We start from the raw sequence: 22986 nt of genomic DNA, 5'->3' as shown, positions 1-22986 counted from the left end.
AAATTCACCACTTGATGCCACTGAATCTTACACATTGTTTCTTTAACTCTTGGGTGTCAGGTTCTTCTGGAATCAGAACAATCATAGTTAACTGCTGCATAACTCTAGTGCCTCTACAGTACAATAAGGATACTATGGATTGGAGTCCAACAAATAATTGGATTAACATCTATCAAACAATCATATTAGTGCTGATCTTTATTTCAAAACAAGAGTAGATTTGTTCAAGACAGCCTCAACCAAGACTACCAAATCAATCCTCTAACTGTATTTGAAATAGAACCCCTAAAACAAACCAGTATATCAGTATCGGCAACAGTAACTGTTGATTACTATAATATGGTTGAGGTGTCCATTACATAGTTTGTCCACAATGACAAGTTTGCTTTTCCACTGTCAGTTTGGTACATACTGTTGTCACACTTCTTTATTATCTAAATTTCAGGGAATAAACACAAAAAATGCTAATGTTAAAAGATAAACATCAGCCAATGTATCATTGTGGATGTTTGAAGGTCTCAAATATTGACACTGTATCAGCCTTAAGAAATTAAGCAATGTGAGGCACCAGATAGCTTAACTGGTTGAACCCCCATATAACCAGGCTGAGTCATATATGTAGAAGCCAGGGTCTCCTCTCTTTCCCCTTCCAAGTCTCAACCTGTTCTATCTAAAAAAGAAAAAAATAATGAATTTAAAATAATCCAGGCTTGTTCATGCTATATTTTGGTTATCCAAGTTAACTGGATGAGAATGAACAACAATATTTTAAATGGATCAGTTAAAGAGTAACTTCGCTATACTTTTCAACCTGGACCCTATTTTCCCATGTATTTGTGTCTAAGTGACTAATGGAGACATGAATTTAAACAGTGATAGTGCGTCTCTCAATACTCCCAGTCTCAAATACATTGGTTCCTACTGAGAATGTGAATCTTTAAAAACAGCTCACAATATATAGTTTCATTTTAAGCTCAGCCATTTCTCAAACAGCTAGACTCTTTAGTTTTTAACATGGGAAATGTGAAGAACTAAAAGGAGCTCATTGTTTCAGACTTTTAGAAATGCTTTTATAATTTTACTCGCTCCAAGTTATTGCCTACAACAACACTGCTGAAATTATGGGCCCATGAGAAAAAGTAAATGGCTGCAAACAGTTGCAAAACAAGCCACTGGTGGTGTGCCTTGTATCTGAGGGACCAGGTTGTTGTTTAGTGGGGAACTTTTGTCAGTCCTGAGGTTAACCGTTCACTACTGACCTTATATTGAGATATTCCTGCAAAATAAAGCATAAAATGACAGAAAATAGTGCTTTAGTTTTTCAACTTATACACCTATCAATGAGACCAGTTGAACCTATATTTAAAATGTAAAAATATGAATCCTGTTGAATTTGTACTTGTTTTAGTTGTATATGGTCCTGCATGGCTCAGAAGTTATCCACAGACTGTATCTTACTGTAAATTACATTTCATACTTTATGGTGCCTCATTAATTTAATTAATTTGATTTCATATTGTTCATTTATTATTTGTGGAAATAGTACAAACATGTATCCCTCTGTCACAATATGTGGACCTGAAGAATACTGTTAAATATTTTTTAAATAATCTAATAAGCATTATAATCTGAATGAATAAAAAGGAAGGGGTGTTTTTTATTTTATTTTAAAATCACACAGTTCAAAGTACCAGTAAACTAGTGCAACGTGTTGTGTATAGGATATTTCGAGGTCCCTGAAGGCAGCACGGGTGCACCTGAATCACATGTGTTGACAGTGAGCAAGACATCCTCAGCTACAAGTGAATGATGTTGAGGAGGATGTTTTGTCTTGGTCTATGAAACAGTTATCAAACTAAGACTAACGTTAACTGATTTCGGTAATAGTATTGGTAAAGTGTTTATACATGCGGAGACCGCGTCTGTTTCATTAACGCCGACCTAACCGCAGTTTTGACTGCTGTTAATGTTACCCTACTAATGGTGGATTAGACTGGTTGTACATCTCATTTAACCTGAACGCTGGATACTTCACAAGGTACGTTAACGTAATATCAGTTACCATTTTTTACCCCGGACAACAGTTAAGTCCCCGGCAAAACACGTATCTTTTAAGATAATGTTTCTGTTGCAATGTTACTTAGAAAGGAAGCTCGGCTGTTAACAATGCTCTCATTTGTGGCAGGCCTCAAGCTATGCCTCGGTCTAAAGTTTGGCTGTAAATCCGCCAAAACATAACTTCAAGCCACTAACGTTCGCCGCTACAGCGGGGGGGCTAACGTTACACTGGTGTTTACCACTTGTAAAAAGGTAACATAACGTTAGGCTGTAGTTACGGTTGTTTATTAAGCTAGTAACGCTACCTCCTGTAAAAGTTAAATCGACTGAATAAACTATGTATATCGATAACCAGTTTACATTTGGCTATCTAGGTTAACACTATCAATGAAATACGCCTGTTGATTAACAACATGGCGTTGGTCTCGTTTGCAGACTAGCTGATAGCTTTATAGCTAGCTAACTTAGCTGTGCTTTACAGACCACCAACATGTATGCTCACATTTACCCTGACATGGAATTCAATGAGATTCAGTTGTGTTGCTGAGAAAGTGAGAATTAATTTTGCAGCGAATCTTGGTTACAGCAATTTGCGTCAGCTTGAAAACTTCCAAACGTGTTTGAAGTGAGTTCAAATGGTGCGAAACTCTCCTCTTCATATCTGACTATATTGTGTTAATATGTAATCATATCCAACTCACACCTATATTTACCAGCCAGGCTCACTTGCTATCTGCATATTGTCGCCCGAGCTTGCCTGGATTCGGGACAATACCACATCATCTCCATTCAGCTCAGCTCTCCTCTCTCACACTATTCTATAATGCCTCTCCTCCAGGGCGAGTTAACAGACATGCACCCACCATCTCGACAGGACTATATATCTATAAGCTTAGCTGGACAAGGAGGTGGAAGTTACAATAACAGCACGCAATGGAGGAGGCAGTCCTGCTGGAGGGTGAGTCAAATCTATGAGCTCCTCGCAAGAGCATTTCTCCTTCTCCGCTCGTCTTCAAGTGCTCTTGTTTTCCCACTCTCCTAAGAGGCCAGAGGCTTTACTACTTTAATACTGCCTTCCTATTTTGATGCCGGTAGTAGCAGACAAATACAGACGAAAGGTTTATATTGACGGGTTTTAATCATTTGTGATCATCTATTGTGTTTATTTGCATACAATCACACAATGAATACGAACACAAATATTGTACTTTTGTTCAAATATTCGCGATAATAAAAAATATATATTGGCATAAGTTTTAATGTGGATGTATGATAATAAGCTAATAATAGCTAACGTTAGGAATTTACACGTCATTCATCTCGTATCTATTTTTTATTGATGTGATAACATCTTCAAACAACTGGATTTATTCAAGTTTCTCATTAAAGCTACATTTTACAATATTACATTTGAACACATCATGATGGAGTTATAATTCACCTTTGCACAATACTAATTTTACTGAACGGAGCTTGAACGCTAGCTCCATTGTCTATCTCTGCAGGCTGCTAATGGCTAACGTTAACTAGCTCTCCTCCTGCAGACACAGATTTGTTGTTCACAATGTTGGATGTACAGGGACAATTGGGTGCACCAGAGTACGCCTGTACCAGATCCAACATGTTATGGATATATCGGGAGCATTTCCAATACTGGAATATGAACAACTCTAAATAATACAATGGGAAGAAGATATCAACACAGAAATGTCCATTCTATATATTGTTTAAGTTAGAACAACAACAACAATGATGATGATTAAAAAAAATAATGATAAAGTGTAAACTAAATGGCGCAATACAATGAAATGATAAAAATCAAGGACATAGTCTGAACCCATTTTCTCTTTTTACATAATAAGTAAGGATATCTATTCTACCAGTTTAAGCTTTTTTTGTACTCACGTCACATTATTTAAGATAAAGCCAGGTGAAGTGGTGGTTATCCTGCATTTATTTACAATAACGAGGTCAGACGTTATTTGTGACACTCTGGAAGTGGACAGGTCAGCTTGACTTGCCATAGCTGGTTTTGCATCCAGAGCAGCAGGGTATACCACCAAAGTTTGTCCACTCTTAAGTCTAGCTCAGGATGCCCCTGTGCTGTCCAACTGAGCAGGGCCTTAGATATACACCTGTGGTCCACTTCAGGAGAGATGTCTATCCAGCCCGCTGAAGAGAAAACTAAAAAAGAAAAACACATAAATAAAGAAACGCAAATTGTAATTGAAATGAACCTTTTCAATCTCCTTTAGAAGGAGCAAATGCCATGTGAAACACTTAAAATGTCTTTAAGCATTTATTAAACAGAAACTTGAAATAATTCAATTGAATGGACAGAGCTCTTCACCACAAATGGTTCCGAGGTCTGGCCCAGAAAGAGAGTGCAATAGAGTTTTATACATCTACAATTATTATTGGAAATGTTTGCCCTTTCCCCCCTCCCCCCTGCTCCTCCTCGCAGTGTCCTCCTTCCTCCATGCAAACAGGCCTTGGTGCCTGCCTGCAAGATGTTGTTTGGCTGCGGCCCTGAGAGGTGAGAGTGAAAGGCAAAATAGAAAACGGCGCCTAAACGATAATAAGATAAAGAGTTCTGGGTGTATGATGTATTATAAGCAGCTTAGAGCTAGTATTAGTAAGTCAAATGGGTCATAATTAATCTCCAATATCTAGTTTTATGTTATCTCAATTAAAATAGTTTTTTTTTTTTCACCAAAAACTACCCTTTACAAGATAACTGTTTTTAATTTTTACTGAATGACGGAAGAGTGCAAGCATAACGCAACAGCTGTTGCTGCTAACGTCACTAGCTCTCCTGTCAATTTCTGCATCAATGCTATTCTCCAGATTGCATATTCTTACTGAATACAGGCCAATAACAATCGTCAGTAAAACTTTATTTCACACTATGATAATTAAACTGTAATTAATTTGCTGTTCACATGACTGCCTTGTCATTTTCTATGTCCAAAATATATAGAATATATTTAAGAGTTTTGGTTCCTTCTGACATAATTACTGCTCTTTTTCTCAACTTCTTCAGGTGAGTGTCACTACTTTCAGACACACAAAACAAGCCGGTGCTCACATACGTCTTACATGAATTTTCACAGCACACTAACAACGTGTCTTGCGGGACTCATTTTCACCGATTTAACAATCACAATGCAGGAATCGGGACACCATGGATATCGTAGCTTTTTCAATTATTACGGTTATGAAACTATTTTCTGGTGCAATATATAGTATATCCACGGTTATGACAAAATTGGTTAATCGCAACATTTTACTTTTTTTTTTTAAATTTATGCCTTGCTTTGTGTGCAGCAAGCTGGAGAGTTTTGACCAGTGAAAATGTTGTTTTTGAAAGTTTCAACACCAACAACTGTGGTAATTCAATACCATTAACGGTACTGTTATTATGTATCAGACAGAAAGGTGGTAAGAATAACTGTTGTTACCAAGGTCCCAGTATACAATGGTACATCAGCAGAGCATAGTGTTTACCTAGCTGTCTTGGGTGTGCTGTATCTCACATGATCAAAACACCACAGGAGCTCTTCATTCAATTTGAGTGATGAGACCTGTTTGTTGCTTGTTTGGGCCTGCTAACAATAGAAATTCTGCAGAAGCTGAATAGAAGGTATTCTCCATCTTCCTCTTTTCTGTGTGTCTACAGAAATGGAAGCAGCTGTCCAGGCTGCAGCGGAGCCTTATCCTCATCCTCCTGTTTATCTGTGGAATTGCTTCCTATCCTGCTGTGACTGAGCACCTCAGAGGTAAGGCTCCTACACATTAAACATTTCCCATTGTTGGGGATGGGTATCATTCCACCTCCATACTGCTTCTCCTATTGATAGTAGTTATCGGTTCGCTTCTTTTTCATTACTAAATTATTTATTTATTTCGTATCTCTCTGAACCAAGCTCTGAAATTCAGAGCATGGTTGAATTGGATCTTATTTTTAGAGCAGCAACAGTAATGTTTACAACAGCAAAGTCACTGTATAATAAAATGGTAATATTTAACTGGAAACCAATTTAAATTAAAAAAGATCATATAGCTGACATCCCAAAACTGAGTGAAGTTTATAAAGAATGAAGAATTATCTGTCAGTCATGAACTTTATCCACTGGCATGCTGTCAGAGCCACCTAGTAGTTGGAGTTGTTGAATGCCAACATAATAGAATGGTCTTTGTTAAAGTTGCATATTGACCATTCATCACTTTGTGGGGTTCTGATTGTGACCTTCAGTAATCATTAGGCCAGATGGCCCTCTTGAACTGTTACTGTACCACTGTAATACTTTGATACTGAATCTTTGTCTGTTTTGAGGCCATTCAGATGGAGTACAAGACAGTAACAGCGTCCTGATGCCCATCATTCCATATATGTTGCCTGAGCCTGTCAAACAGGCCCAACCGCCACTACCAGAACAAACCTCCCAGGTTTCTATTTTTCCTTGTTTTCTTTAAGCACATGATGAAAGGGATTGCAGCAAGTTTTCTTTGATTCCCGAGAATCAAGTGAGAAAAAAAAAATCATATGATCAATCTTTTTATTTTGGGGTCTTTTTTTTTTTTTCCCTTACAGTCCATTCTTGTGAATACGAGATCTCAAAAAGGTTACGGCCACTATGGCCTCACAAAGCACTTTTTGGCATAACTCAAGAATTCATATGCAAAATATGCCAATTTCACACAAATTTCTAGGTTAAAATGATGAAGTGATAACATTTTGTGCAGAAGTGGATGTAAATTCCCACATGACTGCTTGGCTGAGGCCAAAAAACACAAAAACTAGTCCCGCAGACGCTCAGCGATGGTCCAACACTGGCCGACCAACACCCTGGTGTGTCAGGGCCTTTAGGGTGTCGTAAAAACAAATAAAATATTCGCAATATTCGATTTATATTATATATATATATTATATATATATATATTTATATTATAATATATATATAGATTATATAATAATAATATTATATTTATCTTATATATATTTATATAAAATATATATTTTATATAAATATAAATAAAATATTCGCAATATTCGATATTCGCTCTAACAATAAAACTGTTAGAGCGAATATCGGCCAATAATGATCAGTGACCAATTGCTTGGAGCACCATTTATTTAATTGGTTAAAAAGATTGTTCATGTCACCCATTGTCACAGAGGAAATTATCCAATAAGAGAAGACCGCCTGTCCTTCAGAATCGTCTTCAGAAGCAGGCAAATGCTTCAGACACAGTGATTGAGGACAAGGCAGCTGACAGCAAGAAAGAAGAGGAGGAGGGAGACATCAGGTCAGACTTGCAGTTTGATCACCTGACTCAACTAAAATTTGTTTTGTTTACGTATTTGTATTATTTCTTAATCCTGGGTGACTTTCAGTTGGCGTGGGGCAGTGATCAACACTGACCAGGCCACAGAAGGCACCAGGGATGGGGATAATATGGAGAATTCACCTGTCAACCAAACAGGAAAATTACCAAACAAGTCAGGTATGTGCTGTTTTATTTACCACTTTCTGTGTTTAACAAAATAAAAACAAATCTATCACAGTTTTTAGAACGCATGACTGTTTAAGTGTGATCATTAAATCTAATATCGACTTTAAACACCATCCAACATCTGCTGCTGAGTGAGAAGCTGCGGGTGGTGGGGGTCAACGCGTCCACGGTCTCCTGGATCACTGACTACATCACAGGCAGACCACAGTATGTCCGACTGGGCCTTGTGCTGTCTGAAACGGTGGTCAGTGATGTTGGAGCCCCACAGGGAACTGTTCTGTCTCCCTTCCTGTTCACCCTGTACACCACTGACTTCCAGTAAAACTCGGGGTCATACCATCTGCAGAAGTTCTCTGATGACTTTGCAGCGGTCGGGTGTATAAAGGATGGACAGGAAGTGGAGTACAGGGCAGTTGTGGATGACTTTGTGGAGTGGGCCTGCAGAAATCACCTGCTTCTGTACGTGGCCAAGACCAGAGAGATGGTGGTGGACTTCAGGAGGAAGACGACGGCTCCACAACCGCTGAGAATTCTGGGAGAGGATGTGGACATGGAGGAGTACAGGTTCCTGGTGTCTCCATCAACAACAGACTGAACTGGAAGGCCAACAACAACGCTGTGTACAAGAAGGGGATGAGTCGACTCTTTTTCTTGAGGAAACTTGGATCCTTCGATGTGTGCAGCAAGATGTTGGCGATGTTCTACCAGTCTGTTGGACCAGTGCTCTGTACTTTTCCGCAGTCTGCTGGGAGAGCAGCATTGGAGCCGGAGACACCAACAGACTCACTAAACTGGTGAGGAAGTTCGGCTCCATCATTGGCTGCAAACAGGACTTTCCGGAACAGGTGATGGAGTGGAGGACACTGAAGAAACTATTGTCCATATTGGATAACCCGGACCACCTCCACTACCTACTGCAGGGACAGCGGAGCACGTTCTCCAACAGACTGCTTCAGTGCTGCTTCACAAGGACTGATACAGGAGAACATTCCTGATACAGGAGAACATTTCTGCCCACTGCAATAATTCTGTACAATAAAGTAATATCTAACCTAAAATCTGATTATAACATTTCAGTCACTGAGTCAAATCTGTAGAATTTGATGGATAATAACTGGGTATCTTGTGTGTATTTTCTTCCAGAAGCTAGATTGCTGGAGGCGGTGCAGGAAGCTTTCCTACATTCATGGAAGGGTTATAAAGACTTTGCTTGGGGCCACGATGAGCTCAGGCCCCTCTCCAAGTCCTACAGTGAGTGGTTCGGCCTGGGTTTGACGCTCATTGATGCCCTGGATACCATGTGGATCCTTGGCCTTAAAAAAGGTAGACTGACCTTTGTGCCTTCCAACCTTTACCTCCTTGACTAGATCATTGCTGTAAACCACTGGTTCTCAACTGTTTTGGAGCTAGCGCCTCTGCTATCCATTATCGTGTGTGTGTGTGTGTGTGTGTGTGTACATTTCACAAAGCGTTTGAAGGTCCAATGTGATTGGGGTGGTGCGCGATAGAGTGGACGTGCCACACTCAAGCTCAATTACAATTGCAACACAAGATCAAATTTAATACTAGTTTGAGTTTTTGTGCATCCTTAAGTTCTCAATCGTATGTAAAATGAAAATTAATTTAAAAATGAGAAGAAAATCCCTGAATTTGACGAGAGCAATGTTCTCTCCAAATTTCGTTTTCCAAATTAATTGATTATTATTATTGATTGACTCTAAAGGACTCCATATTGCAAGTAGGTGAAATGGTGAGCGTGAATGACTGTCAGCTTTGTGATAGTCTGGCAAAGTTTCCAAGATGATCCCTGCCTTAGCCAAATGTAGGCTCGGATCGGGTGCTTACAGATAAGGGATGAATAGAACACAACCAAATACAGAAACGCACTGCAAGCAGACACTTTATATTTTGTCTTTTACCATCTTGGTTTTTTGCAATCATGTTTACAAAGGATGGTTGAACTTTCTTAGGCCATGAACATAACATATTGGAACTGTTAATTTGCGTTGTGTTTCTCTTTTCTATATATATATTTTTTTGCACTTCTGCTATTGACCCGATTCTTCAACATCTCATCTTAAATTTTCTGAAGTCATCTCATCTGCCCTTTATATGGGCTGATGACAATTCACTGTTAGTTTTATGAAATCCTTAAAAATTGTATTGGTTCATTTAAAAATGGCACTGTATTTATTTTGTATTGTTTTTCAGAATTTGAAGAAGCAAAGTCGTGGGTGGCCACCGAGCTCACATTTAACAAGAGTGTAGATGTCAACCTATTTGAAAGCACCATCCGCATCCTGGGAGGCCTACTGAGTACCTACCATCTGACTGGAGACATTCTGTTCCTAGACAAAGCTGTGAGTCAACACACGTGTACTTGTTTCTTAACTGCAAGCATATTTTGAGCACACTGAAGAATGCAGATAGCAGCACCCTCTTATGGCAGACACAGTTGTACACCACACAAATGCTTTAGGGGGGTCGGGAACAGTCTTGGTGAAGAGGGAGCTGAGCTGGAAGGCGAAGCTCAATTTACTGGTCAGTCTACCCTCATCTATGGTCACGAACTCTGGGTCGTGACTGAAATAATGAGGTCTCGGATACAAGCGGCCGAAATTAGTTTCCTCCGTAGGGTGGCCGGGGTCAGGTTTATCTAATTTGGATACCTCCTGGACGCTCCCATTAGAGGTTTTCCAGGCATGTCCAAAAGGTGGGGGGATCCCGGGGAAGACCCAGGACCCACTGGCGGTATTATATCTCCCAGCTGGCATGGGAATGCCTCGGGATCCCCCAGAATGAGCTAGCGAATGTTGCGGGTGAGAGGGAAGCCTAGGTCAGCCTGCTGGTTCTGCTGCCACTGTGACCCGCCCCCGGACTAAGCGGCTGAAAATGGAAGGATGGTTCACATGAGTAGTAGGCATGCTGAAAGAGTTAAAACTACAAAAAAATAACAACAGTGGATGTAGTAGAATAATAATGATACAAATATTGTGTAATGATAATAATTATAAACCCAGTTGCTTTCTAACCCAGCTTCCAATACCTGTTTGTGACTGCTGATGTGGATTCAATAATGAAAGGACTTTTCTATGAGTGTTCTACTCATTTCATTACCATTGGTAAAAACTCTGAAAACAACATGCTGTAACTAATCTCTTGTTGTGCTTTCAAGGCGTCCTCCAAATTGGACTGGGGAGCATACAATGTCAAATGTAGTTTGAAAAAGTCTCATTTGTTTACCTGTTTTCTAACAATGTGTAGAACTGGTTGAAATTATATATTTTTAAATGTAGAAATAAATACTGCATCAATTAATCTGCCATATATTTTCTTGATTAGTTGGTTATGAAATCCCCAGATGACGTTTTCAGATTTGTCTTTTTTGATTTGTCTGTATTGGGTCGCATAATATAAGACTGAATCTTGACATTTGATAAGCTGGAAAATTAAAATTATTTCTGCGTTTGATGAGAAAAAAAAGAAAGATGTTTTATTGGAACTGTTGCAGATTGATCTCCTGTTGATTTACTAATGGTTTCATCTGCAGAAATGCTACAAATACCATCTTTTTGTAACTGGTATTGGTTTGGCATTACTGTTTTTTTTATTACATCCATTTACTTGAGCAAACTACGTACACAAGGCAAATATTTACAACACTATATTTAAAAAAAATCTAATTTCAAGGTTTATTTATTTATATATCAGTCTTGGTACACTTTAGTTTTTGACTATTCATTGCCTTTTAGCGGCAAATGCCTGCATGTAATATGCATTCTTCCTCTATAGAAAGACATTGGCTCCAGGCTGATGCCAGCTTTCAACACTCCATCCAAGATCCCCTACTCTGATGTGAACATCGGGAAAGGCACAGCCCACCCTCCTCGTTGGACCTCAGATAGCACTGTGGCCGAGGTAACGAGCATTCAGCTGGAGTTCAGAGAGCTCAGCCGTCTCACCCAGGAGCCACATTACCAGGTAAGTGACCATGAAATAAAACAAGTTGATCCAGGCTCTGACCAGAAAAAGGTGCTCAGCTATCCTTTTGTAATTTTATTAACCTAACTTGGTGTCAGTATGTGTCTCAAAGGATCATACGCCAAGAATAGTCAGCAGGGAGCATGGTTGCAATGTTTTTTTGAGGCAGGTGGAAATTAAATGAAATGACATTTATTTAGTGTAGCCCAAAATCACAAATGACTAATTAGCCTCAGAGGGCTTTACAATCTGTACACATAGGACATCCTCTGACCTCACATCGTATCAGGAAAAACTCCCCCCAAAAAAACTTTAATGGGGAGAATCCTTCTGTTTCATGGAATGTGGAAATCTAGATCGTGGTCCATGCCTCCTAATTATTCATACATTTCTGTCATATTTATTGAATGTGTTGTAACTCTGTAACGCTGTTCATCTGTACACATGACATCTATTGCTTCTGTCCATCTGGGGAGAGGGATCCTCCTCTGATGCTCTCCTGAAGGTTTTTTCCCTGTGAAAGTTTTTTTCAGTTTTTTTTTATTAGGTAGTTTTTTCTGATCCGATGTGAGGTCAAAGGTCAGGGATGTCATGTGTGTACAGATTGTAAAGCCCTCTGAGGCACATTTGTAATTTTTGATTTTGGGCTATACAAAATAAACTGAATTGAAGTTATTTTGAGTCACTTAATAAATGTTACAAAGATCCCCCTAGTTTAATTCATCTGACCTTGGTTTTCCAGGCTGCAGTTGCTGAGGTTATGAAACAGGTCCACAAGCTGGACGGCAAGCTGGATGGTCTCGTGCCCATGTTCATCAACACAAACAACGGACAGTTCACCCATCAAGGCATCTACACACTGGGAGCCAGAGCAGACAGCTACTATGAATACCTGCTGAAGCAGTGGATCCAGGGAGGCAAGACAGAGAACCAGTGAGTCGGACTAAAGACCCTCTGTTCACTTTTACATGAATGAATGTCACATTTGAAAGGTAATACTTTAAAGGGCCCTGAAATGGTTGGCCTCAAGTCTTATTTCATCGATCTTTTTGTCCTGCAACTGGACATTAGCCAGGAGGAGGCCAGGTAGTGTAGTGGCCTTAGGTCCTTGCTGGGTTAGCTTAGTTTATATCTCGGCTGTCGACTCTGCTTTCGGTGGCCTCTGGTCTGGGGGTGTGATTGGAAGATGTTGTGGTCCGCTGCACTTAATCCAATCCTCGCACTTCCTTTTCTGATGTTTATGAGCTTACGTCCGTCATATGCGTGTGCCCCAGTAACAAAGATAAAAAGACACAAATGTGTGAGTGGCAATGCCAGCCTCTGGAACCAACAGACAACATCTGCTGGTGATGGAGTTGTAACACAAACTCTCTAGACAGATTGTTCTGATGTACAGTATATGGTCACTGTAGAAATTAGATTGTTTGACAAATTAAATGATAATTACCCTAAGTTATAAATGTGGTTGAAGCACAATAATTGGCAACATATTTTTAAAGCTGAAATGTGGCTGCATGCCTTGGGAAATGAAAGATGCCACTTACAAGCAGATAGTAGTTATTTAGCTTCAACTTAAGAACTGCCCCACTGTTTTCTCCATCTTGTTATGTAGTGGTGGTACTGACTGACATTTGTCTGGGATTTTAGTGAAGCCCCAGGGTGAAGTAAACGGCTTCATCCGGATGCTGTCCGTTACAATGCCATCAGCCCATACTATTTTACAAATTGCTTCCATGATGTTTCTTTCCTTCTTTTAAATACTGGTTCAGATGCTGGTCACATAGGTAGACAGGTCCAAATAGGTGTCACTGCCCAGGCTGTCTCCTTTTGATGTATGGTTGTGTTGTGTGTCATAAGCCCAATTAGTGATGACAGAACGTGACTTCTTGACTGTCTCACAGCCTGAGGAAAGAAGCTGCTATATAATATGGCTGCAATATTACTAATGCTCAGTAGATGGATGCCAATGATGTTCTGGGCGGTTTTAATCACAATCTGGAGAGCCCTGCTACCCTGGGCCGTGTACATCCCATTCCAGTTTGTAATGTTTCCAGTCAGGATGCTTTCTATTGCTCCTCTGTAAAGGTTAACAAGAACTTGGCATGGGAATTATTGAGTTTCCTTAAATGGGACGTATCATGCTCAGTGTCAGGTTCATCTTTGTATTTTGGGTTTCTACTAGAAAATGTTTTAATGTTTTAAAAAAACCATTACATTTGGATATCTTAGTCTGTCTGAATATGACTGTATTTGCCCACGGTCTAAAACATTCTGTTATAGCGCCAGGCTCTTGTAGCCCATCTGCTGAAAAAGCCCAGTCTGAAAAATATGGTGTACCTTTCAAAGTTAATTCTCAAGGCAATATATTCTTATGCGCCTGCATGTGACAGAGGAAGAGGAGTCAAATCTGAATGGTTTGTTATATCATATGTTTTCTGATCTAGACCGACCAAAAAATCCTGACTGGTTGTCTTGTGTCCAGATACAGAAATGTATGTGCACAAGCACTGAACAAGTGAGTCCTTCATCTAATGTCCCCTTATGAAACGTCAGTTTATGATGTTTCTTCTCCAGGATGGAGATGTGAGGACCATGTCAGTTGTTTGTGATGCTGATTCTCAGGAAGCTGTTAACTTGCTCCATTGATGTAGACAGGTGTGTGTGTGTCTTTGCCTCCTTTTCTCTAAAATCAACAATCAGTTCTTTGGTTTTACTGACGTTGAGCAGCAGGTTGTTCTCTTAGCTTCACTCTGAAGGTTGTGGATTTCCTCTCTATATGAAGTCTCATTGTTGTTTGTAACTTCACAACAGCGCTCTCTTCATATTTTGGGTAGCAGTCATGAGTGTACAGCGTAAACAAGAGGGGGATGAGCACACAGCCCTGGGGGGCTCCAGTGTTCAACAATAGAGTGGAGAAGGAGTGGCTGCTAAACCGACTTGCCTGCAACCAGATTATAGGACTCTATCACGAACCGCATTCTGGTACAACACTCGTTATACCTTATCGGTATTGGGAGATTGTGTTGAATACTGAGCTGAAATCCACATACAACATTCTGAGGTAGGTGTTTTCAAGAGGTGTTAAGGCTGAGTGGAGAACAGGTGCATCCCTACTAGATATGTTTAATTTCAAATTGACCAATATTAGACTTCATATGAACACACTATGTACCAAATGTCATATGTAGAGATATTCAGTTTATCAGTTACAAATTTGCCTCAGAGGGCTTTACAATCTGTACACATACGACATCCCTGTCCCAGGACCTCACATCGGATCAGGAAAAACTCCCAAAAAAACAGAAAATAACCTTTCACAAGGAAAAAATGAAAGAAACCTTCAGGAGAGCAACAGAGGAGGATCCCTCTCCCCGGATGGACAGAAGCAATAGATGTCATGTGTACAGAATGAACAGTGTTACAGAGTTACACATTCAATGAATATGACATACATTATGAATAATGGGTCGTAGGCATGGACCACGATCCATGTAAACAGAAGGAGGTAGAGAGGAGGGGCATCAGCACGACCATGGGAGGAGGCAGGGCTATATAACTATGTATTCTATTCTTTCAGCACTGGCAGCATTTGGTTACTTTGACTGTCAGTAGGACTGATGAAAGATTATAAAACTGAAACAACAATCCTCCAGACACTCATCAGTACTCTCGGGCATAGGCTTAGATTAAGCAGGTTTGTGTTATCTGTTGAAATTTATTTTCTTTTTTTCATCACTACTGGGTTTTTGACCTATATTAGTTGATATGCACATTGGATTCAAAATGGCAGTCAAAGGAGGAATATATTAGATGGTCACGCGTCAGGCAATAAATATTACTTAACCTTCCTCTTGTGTTAGGGTCGGCACCGACCCGTTTTAGGTTTTAAATGCATAAAAGAACCACATAAATTGGTTTATTTGCATCAAGGCTTTATGACTTTGTCAGGAACCTCTATTTCAACAAAATAAAACAAAAACATTTTGTTTCACTAAATTATAAAATGCTCTGGTTGAAATTGACCTTTGTGTTGTTAGGGTCGGTTTGGACCCGGTTATAAAAATAAGATTATAAAGCAATAATTAGAGCCAAAACTGAAATCATAAGTGCACTGTCAGCCAACACAGTGGCAGCCAGCTCCTCTCCCAATCATGTGAGCTTTAGGGGATTCTCATTTTGCATTGTTATCCATATCGATATGACTACTGGACTGCAGGGTCACAATATCACTTGTGACAATTTCTTTACCAGCTATGACCTTGGACAAGAACTTCTCAGGAGGAAACTTAACTTGGTGGGCACAGTGAAGAAAAATAACCCTGAGCTGCCTGTTGAAATCTTGCAGGTGAAGGACAGGGCTCCACTTTCTGCAAAGTTTGCTTTTACAGACACCACCACTGTTGTCTCATATTGTCAAAAAAAAAAAACAGAATGTGATACTTATGTCTACTCTTCACAAAGATGCAGCTGTGTCATCAAGAAGTGACAAAAAGCCCACAATCATCCTCGACAATAACAAAAACAAAGGAGGAGTGGACACCCTGGACAAGCTGACTGCCACCTACACTTGCCAGCGAATGACCAGGAGATGGCCAATGGTTGTGTTTTACAACATCCTCGATGTGTCTGCATGTAATGGATTTGTGTTGTGGACCCACATCCACCAAGGGTGGAACTCAACCAAAAATAGCAAGCGGAGAATGTTTCTTGAGGAGCTTGGAAATTCCCTTGTCAATCCACACATTGAGCGAAGGGAACGGGTGCCCCGAGGCCCGGATGCTGCAGCCTTGGTCAGACAACTACAGAGCTCACCTAGCACTCCGTCCACACCATCAGCAACACAAAGAGCATCCTCCTCAGCCAGCCCTCAACACCAACCAGAACAGCCACAGCCACAACCCCACTCAGGCCACCTGATTCTAAGAGAAAGAGGTGCCAGGTCTGCCCAAGCAGTAAGGACAGAAAGACAAACGTATTGTGCTTCAACTGCAAGAAATATCTCTGCAAAGAACACACTAAAAGTGTCACTTTTTGCCACACATGCATCTAAACACACACACATACACATCCAAGTTCTTTGGAACTAGTAATTGGTTTGATTTGCTTGATTGGTTGTTGTTTGTTTGACCTTGCAAATCTATATTTTGTGTTATGACTTGTTCTGCTCTTTATTTTGTGTTTGTATTACAGTTCTATTGCTGAAAAAAATAATTTTTAGCCTTTTTCTTGAAGTAAATATATATGGGTCGAAATTGACCCTAACACCATAGATGTTACTATAGTTAATAATATTAAAATAAAAAAAATGTATTTAAGAGATGTGTTCTAATACCCCTCAATAATAGTCAGGTAACACAACAACCCTTTATTTATTTATATGATTCTCTTGAGGTTCATTTTACCATTTTTTAAATTGAAATCGAGGGGTATACTGACAAAGAAAAGGCCCAGAGGCCCACACCAAAAATATTAAAACCAATATTTTCATGGATAAGGAAGCCTAACAAGGTAACCAAGAGATGAGAAACAAATTGGATGATAGATAATTGTTTTTAGTGTATTTTACAGCTGATTTAAGACACGGGTCAAAACCGACCCGTTAACATAAGAGATGGTAACAGAAAGCTAACACAGGAGGAAGGTTAAACAATAATCTGCTTCATATCTGTTCTGGGGAAGAAAATCTTTATTGAAACCTTTATCCTAATTGAGTGTGATTTCTGGATGCATTCACAACCTATGTTCTTCTATACATCTGGAGCCCTGGGGAAGCTAGATATACATTCTTCTCACCTGTAGTACTCAGTTTGAGGATGAGTGGCACACAGCCCGCCGTGTTCAGGCCTGTTAGAATTTGTCGATAATAAAGACGACGTGTTCAGCCCTCCGGATGTTTGCTAAAGATTTCAAGGGACGGGTGCTACTGCAGTTCTCTAGACGCCATTCAAGTTTATTTGAAGCCTAGAACACAGTAGTGTTAATGGGACAGACTGTTCACACCCAGAGGGTGAAATCACGCACAAAGTTTGTGACATTAGCCTCCTCATCAAATCACGTTAGGCAGAACAAGTTGAGTTGAACTTATATTTCTGAAACGACAGGCTCAGTAGTATTTTCAAACTTGACAAAGGCAGCACATACCAGATCCACATTTCTAACTTCCCCAATTTCTCCCAGTAAAGTACTGTAGTAAAGCATTCACACAGTAATTTCTAGTTGATAGCAGTCAAGTCTCAAAAGAGTTGCCTGTCGACTGTCACTGGGTATTCATTTATTACACAGAATGTTGTTTCTGAAGTGTCATTCAGTGTATGTGTGTTTTTTAGACTCTTGGAGGACTATTTGCAGGCAATAGAGGGTGTAAAGAAGAACTTGTTGCAGAAATCTTCGCCTAATGGCCTCACCTTTGTTGGCGAGATCGCACATGGACAGTTCAGCCCTAAAATGGTCAGTAATCAAGGTTATCTGCTGCTCTGTAATCTTATAACTGAATGTTCTTATACCCTGTCAAATTAAAATCTATTTGAATGTTCCTTCCTGTTGACCAAAATTGGTCCAAGCCTGTTCCAGTCTAGGTCAATTTGTGTGGACAGTCAGCAGATGCATTCATTAACTGTGTCTTGTTGAAAGACTGTAATGTGTATCTTAACTGTCCAAAAAGGGTTTAAAGGCTAACTAATGTGGTATTCTGGGATTGAGGGTGGTGCCAAATGTATTTTCGAACATATTAATCTATAGCTATAAAGCCTACAAACTGCATAAGAACAGTCACATCACCATTCAATATGAAATCCATGAACACAACCACCTTCACCACATAAACACAAAAAGTAAAATCAATACCAAAGCAAATAAGCAGGACAAAGAATTTCAAACCACAGGTAGGTGTAACTAGCTGGCGTCATCTGACTGATTTTAGATCCAGTGAGCCTTTTTCAGATGACTGGGTCATGAGGGCCGTCCTTCAATCAGAGGATCGGCGGTTCGATCCCTGTCTGTTAGTCCATGTCGATGTGTCCTTGGGCATGACACTTAAGGCCAAATTGCTCCCGTAGCTGTGCCTATGATGTGAAAATGTTGTATGAATGTTAGTTAGAATCCAGATGGGCAGGTGGCCCCTCCCATCAGTGTATGAATGATGACAAGTAGTGTTAAAAGTGCTTTGAGTGGTCGGAAGGCTAGGAAAGTATTATACTAGTACAGTCTATTTATTTATTATTACACAGTTCAGTCGAACGTCATTGCTTTAATAACCTGCCCAGTCTTCTCCTGGTGCTGTTTGTCACCCCACAGTGTAATCTTCCCAGGACTGATGTGTGCCCCTCTTTGATGTCATACAGTGCTGTGAAAAATGTGCCCCCTTCCTAGTTACTTATTTCTTTGCCTATTTGTCATACTTAAATTATTTAGCTCATCAAAGAAATGTCAATATTCGACAAAGATAAACCAAGTAAATACAAAATGCAATTTTTTAATGTATTAAGGGAAGAAAGCTATCCAAACCAACTTGGCCCTATGTGAAAAATCCAGGAACCACCAGGGAAAATGAAAATTGTTTTAAAAAAAAAAACTTGGACTGGGTTGCCTACATTTACAAAACGATAACAAAGCTCTCTTCCTACACATTAGCATCAAAGCTAAGCTAACATTAGCGTTTAGCAGCGGCCTGGAAGGGTATAACTAATCAAATGCAGGGTAGGGCATCTCATAAAGGCATCCACCAAGTCAGTTTAGTCTTCCACATACAGCTAATCATAATGTAACGTCATCTATAAAGGCAGGGCCATGTGCACATCTGGTACTACAGCCATAAAGCCATCGGCTGCACAGAATCAATCACTGCCTATTGCCACACAATGCATGCCGGTTAGATATGTTTCTGATTCGATCCAGACCAAAGACAGAATCTAACAAGCGGACGTAGTCGTCGTGATGTCACCCATTGATTTGTGGACTGCGGTTATGAAGCTTTGAGTGCGGCAATTTGTCCGTCAAATTTTTTTATTACAGCCATCACCATGTTGGCTTTTTGCAAGCAATAAATGGAAGTTTGTCATATTTGGAGTTCTGAGCAGTGACTTAGTGCCTGATACAGCTCTGGTAGCGGCAGCCACCTGTCGATCACAGTAGCCCGGCCCTAAAGCATAATCTGCTTTACGGTCTATTTTATTTGGGACCATGGTTTGCAAAATGCTGTAAAAAATCAGGCTGTATGACTTGAAACCAGACCATAAACTCATGTTTACAATGTAATAAATCAAGTAAATGACTAATTAGTCATTTTCTCATAGACTTCTATATAACCAGATTCGCCGCACCCTGATGGACATTAAAGAGAATGCATGTTTAAGCATTGGCTTCACTCAGCAGAAACAGAGCGTGCCACTTGACTACAGTATCTAGCTGTTTGGTAACTTTTGGCCACTGGGTTTCTTCAGGACCACCTAGTGTGTTTTCTGCCTGGCACTCTGGCTCTCGGTGCCCACAACGGCCTGCCTGCTGATCACATGGATCTGGCCAAACAGCTGATGGAGACCTGCTACCAGATGTACATCCAGATGGAGACAGGCCTCAGTCCAGAGATTGTCCACTTCAACATGCATCAGGGCAGCACCCGAGACATCGACGTAAAGGTAGGAAAAGACAGTGTGGATACAGACCTCTTCTAATTATGCAGTTCTGTCTTTGGCAAACTATGTACACACAAACACATTTTTCGTAATTCTGGCTAGGGGCATTGCCTCAATGTCTGTTGAAGAAAATAAATTTGACCTAGCCTTCCCACTGGTCACATGTGAGGAGGTTAGGAAAAGTGTTCGACAGTAGAAATTCAGAAAATCAGCATAATGCGACAGTAAACAATTCTGCAAAGATGGTTCTTAAATTACTGTGTGTGTCCCTTTTTGTATTCACTGTGATGATAGCTTGCAGACAGACACAACCTCCTACGACCAGAGACAGTGGAAAGTCTCTTCTACCTGTACAGGTTCACCAAGGACCACAAGTACCAGGACTGGGGCTGGGAGATTCTCCAAAACTTTAACAAGTACACCAAGGTCAGTAAAATGAAGGTTCTCTTCACTGGTCTTGACGTAGGAAATTAATTAAAGATCTGTCATATCAGCTGTCTGATGACCCCTCATATGGTAACATCTATTAGTTCACGTTACACAGCCATATTCGGCTTATTTTGTACAGCAGACAGGAATCCTGTCCATGAGCTCCAGCTCTAGCAGCTCAGTGGAGTGGTTCAAATAAATAGGAACCATTGACAGCAGTGACTGCACCAACTTAAAGGCTGGATATCAAATGCTCTTTACAGGGACTTGCTGTGAAGACTGACCTTCAGGTTCAGGATTGTTTGTGAACTAAAGGTTAGGATTCAGGCTTGGAAGTTTGAAACCAAATATTAGTTCCTATGGTTTGGAGTGGGATTCAGCTCGGTGGGGTCTTTAAGAATATACATCTGGCTCTGTTGAGGTATCGATGCAGAACCCAACACAGGACAAAAGGCCAGCAATGCATTTCAACAACTATAATTTATTTTTATTCCCATCACATCTTAAGTGTCGATAAACAAACAGTAATGGTAGCTAGTGATGGTGGTTAGGAGCTAAAATGCATTAAATGGCTTGTGGGCATGTGGACAAATCCCTGTGTTTCTCCTCAGGTTTCCTCTGGAGGCTACACCTCCATCAATAACGTTCGTGACCCGGACTACCCAAGCCCCCGAGACAAGATGGAGAGCTTCTTCCTGGGAGAGACCCTGAAATATATGTACCTGCTTTTCTCTGACGATCCCAACCTCATCAGCCTAGACCAGTATGTCTTCAACACAGAGGCTCATCCTCTGCCTATATGGCCCTCTACACACAGACTCACAGACACAGGAATTCAAATGTGAATTCAAAAGTGCACGTATAAACTCAACAAACATCTCAGGCTTGGTCTAACACCAAGATAATCCTTCTGCCTTTGTGACTGGTAGTTGTTAAAACAACAACTCTGAATGCAGACCACAGCTGGAAAAAGCCTCCTTTTTACTGATCCAATCAAGTGTTTGCTAGGTGCTAAACGCCACAGAAAACGACTCGAGCCCAGTTCACTTTGTGGCCTTGTTTATTTAATTGACTGGATGTTCTCGTTGCTTAGACTCTGGAAGAGAGACGGAGAAAGGTGTCTAAATGTCTTAATCTCATGATGACGAGGGGTTTGAAAACTGATCCTTTCAGATTATAGCTGCTCATGATTTAAGCTTCCAGTTGTGAAACAAAGCATCTAGTATCTGGAGGGACAGACCTTTGTGGCAAAACGATCACAGTGAGCAGCCAGCAGTCGGAACTACCTGCTGCTCCTCCAACCTGACCTGCTGACAACTTTGTTCATGTCTGTGATTCTTACAGGGATGTGAGAATAAACTGTTTGTAATATAGTCATTCAGTGCTCTGGCTAGAACTACTCTCAGATGCTTGAAGCCGGAAATAAAGCCAGGGCCCCCTACGGTGCTTCAGCTGCCCTCAGGTGCCTACTGTCCCATGCTGCATTCATGACATACAGGAAACGTGACTCTGTACATAAAAAAAAACATCTCAACTGCTTCATGTCAAGCAGAAAACATTGCATGGAAAGCATTTACGCTGCAACACGATAGGATGGCAGTGACATGTATTCCAGGGTTGAATGATATGAGGATGAATCAACTTTTCATACTGGTAACCAGTGATGGATGCAGCATTCACACACAAGTTCAGCATCATCAGCCAAATGTATTCAAAGTTATATGGCTCCATATAAAAGAGAATATCAACCCAGTGAATGTCTGCCACCCTTCCTGGCAACCCTACATGATTATATATGTCTTTGTAAATTACTGAATTAAGCCATTCATTAAAATCAAAAATCTGCCAAATGAGATACTTAGAAAATGGTAATCGTCCTTTTAATGTTCGAGCTGGCACTCATTAAAACTACTTCAAATATTGGTGGGCGGGTTTTGTATCAATGCATCATATTCTATGAGATGAGCCCACTGTTTTTAGTAACTCCAGTTGAGAAGTAAAAAGTAGTACTTTATATACCTCAAACGTGTACTTTAAATGATCTGCTTGCCAGGTGTACTGAGGTAATCACTTCTGTCTGGCTGCAGTAGGACTGCTGCTGGCTTTCCAAACACAGATGGCAAATGTCCTATATATAACGATAAATGTGAACGTCCCAATAGAAAATGACAAACACTGTGATGCTGGATTTAGTCCATATCTCGGGCCATCTGCCTGAAAGGAAATTACCCCACTCTCCCTAACCCACTATTTATTCCATATAACATGAATGCAGCATCTGACTTTGGTCTTATTCCATTTGTTGCCCAGCAGCAGATTTATTTATGAACTGTGAAGCTTTTGTTTTATAAAGATGTCATTGATTTAAGCA

The 22986-nt window shown here is 40.3% G+C and overlaps 1 protein-coding gene across 3 annotated transcripts; it reads left to right on the top strand.

Annotated features, from left to right (window-relative positions):
• Positions 1-1756: 1756 nt before the first annotated feature.
• On the top strand, positions 1757-22986 carry man1b1b (mannosidase, alpha, class 1B, member 1b). 3 transcript variants are annotated; one of them, XM_034541169.1, is made up of 14 exons: positions 1757-2038; positions 2897-3016; positions 5738-5837; positions 6404-6507; positions 7238-7368; positions 7457-7566; positions 8719-8898; positions 9787-9935; positions 11368-11556; positions 12299-12489; positions 17883-18003; positions 19995-20189; positions 20481-20612; positions 21227-22986. In XM_034541169.1, exons 2-14 carry the CDS (start codon positions 2912-2914, stop codon positions 21458-21460), a joined length of 1941 nt encoding a protein of 646 aa, XP_034397060.1. In that variant the 5' UTR covers positions 1757-2038; positions 2897-2911; the 3' UTR covers positions 21461-22986. The 3 variants fall into 3 exon arrangements, with proteins under 3 accessions (XP_034397060.1, XP_034397059.1, XP_034397058.1); XM_034541168.1 differs by having other exon boundaries at positions 6395-6507; positions 8722-8898; XM_034541167.1 differs by having other exon boundaries at positions 6395-6507.

This window comes from Cyclopterus lumpus, chromosome 9 (genome assembly GCF_009769545.1).
Source record: "Cyclopterus lumpus isolate fCycLum1 chromosome 9, fCycLum1.pri, whole genome shotgun sequence".
NCBI classification, from domain to species: domain Eukaryota; kingdom Metazoa; phylum Chordata; class Actinopteri; order Perciformes; family Cyclopteridae; genus Cyclopterus; species Cyclopterus lumpus.
The sequence above is the reverse complement of the archived record's forward strand: the minus strand, read 5'-3'. Positions and strand labels throughout refer to the sequence as shown.

What these genes read in the sequence shown, in the direction of transcription:
- man1b1b (XM_034541167.1), top strand. Translation starts at nt 2,912, where the DNA reads ATGCACCCACCATCTCGACAGGACTATATATCTATAAGCTTAGCTGGA. An exon ending in TTCTGTTCCTAGACAAAGCT is followed by an intron (nt 9,936 to 11,367) that starts GTGAGTCAACAC and finishes CTTCCTCTATAG; the next exon opens with AAAGACATTGGCTCCAGGCT. An exon ending in CCCAGGAGCCACATTACCAG is followed by an intron (nt 11,557 to 12,298) that starts GTAAGTGACCAT and finishes TTGGTTTTCCAG; the next exon opens with GCTGCAGTTGCTGAGGTTAT.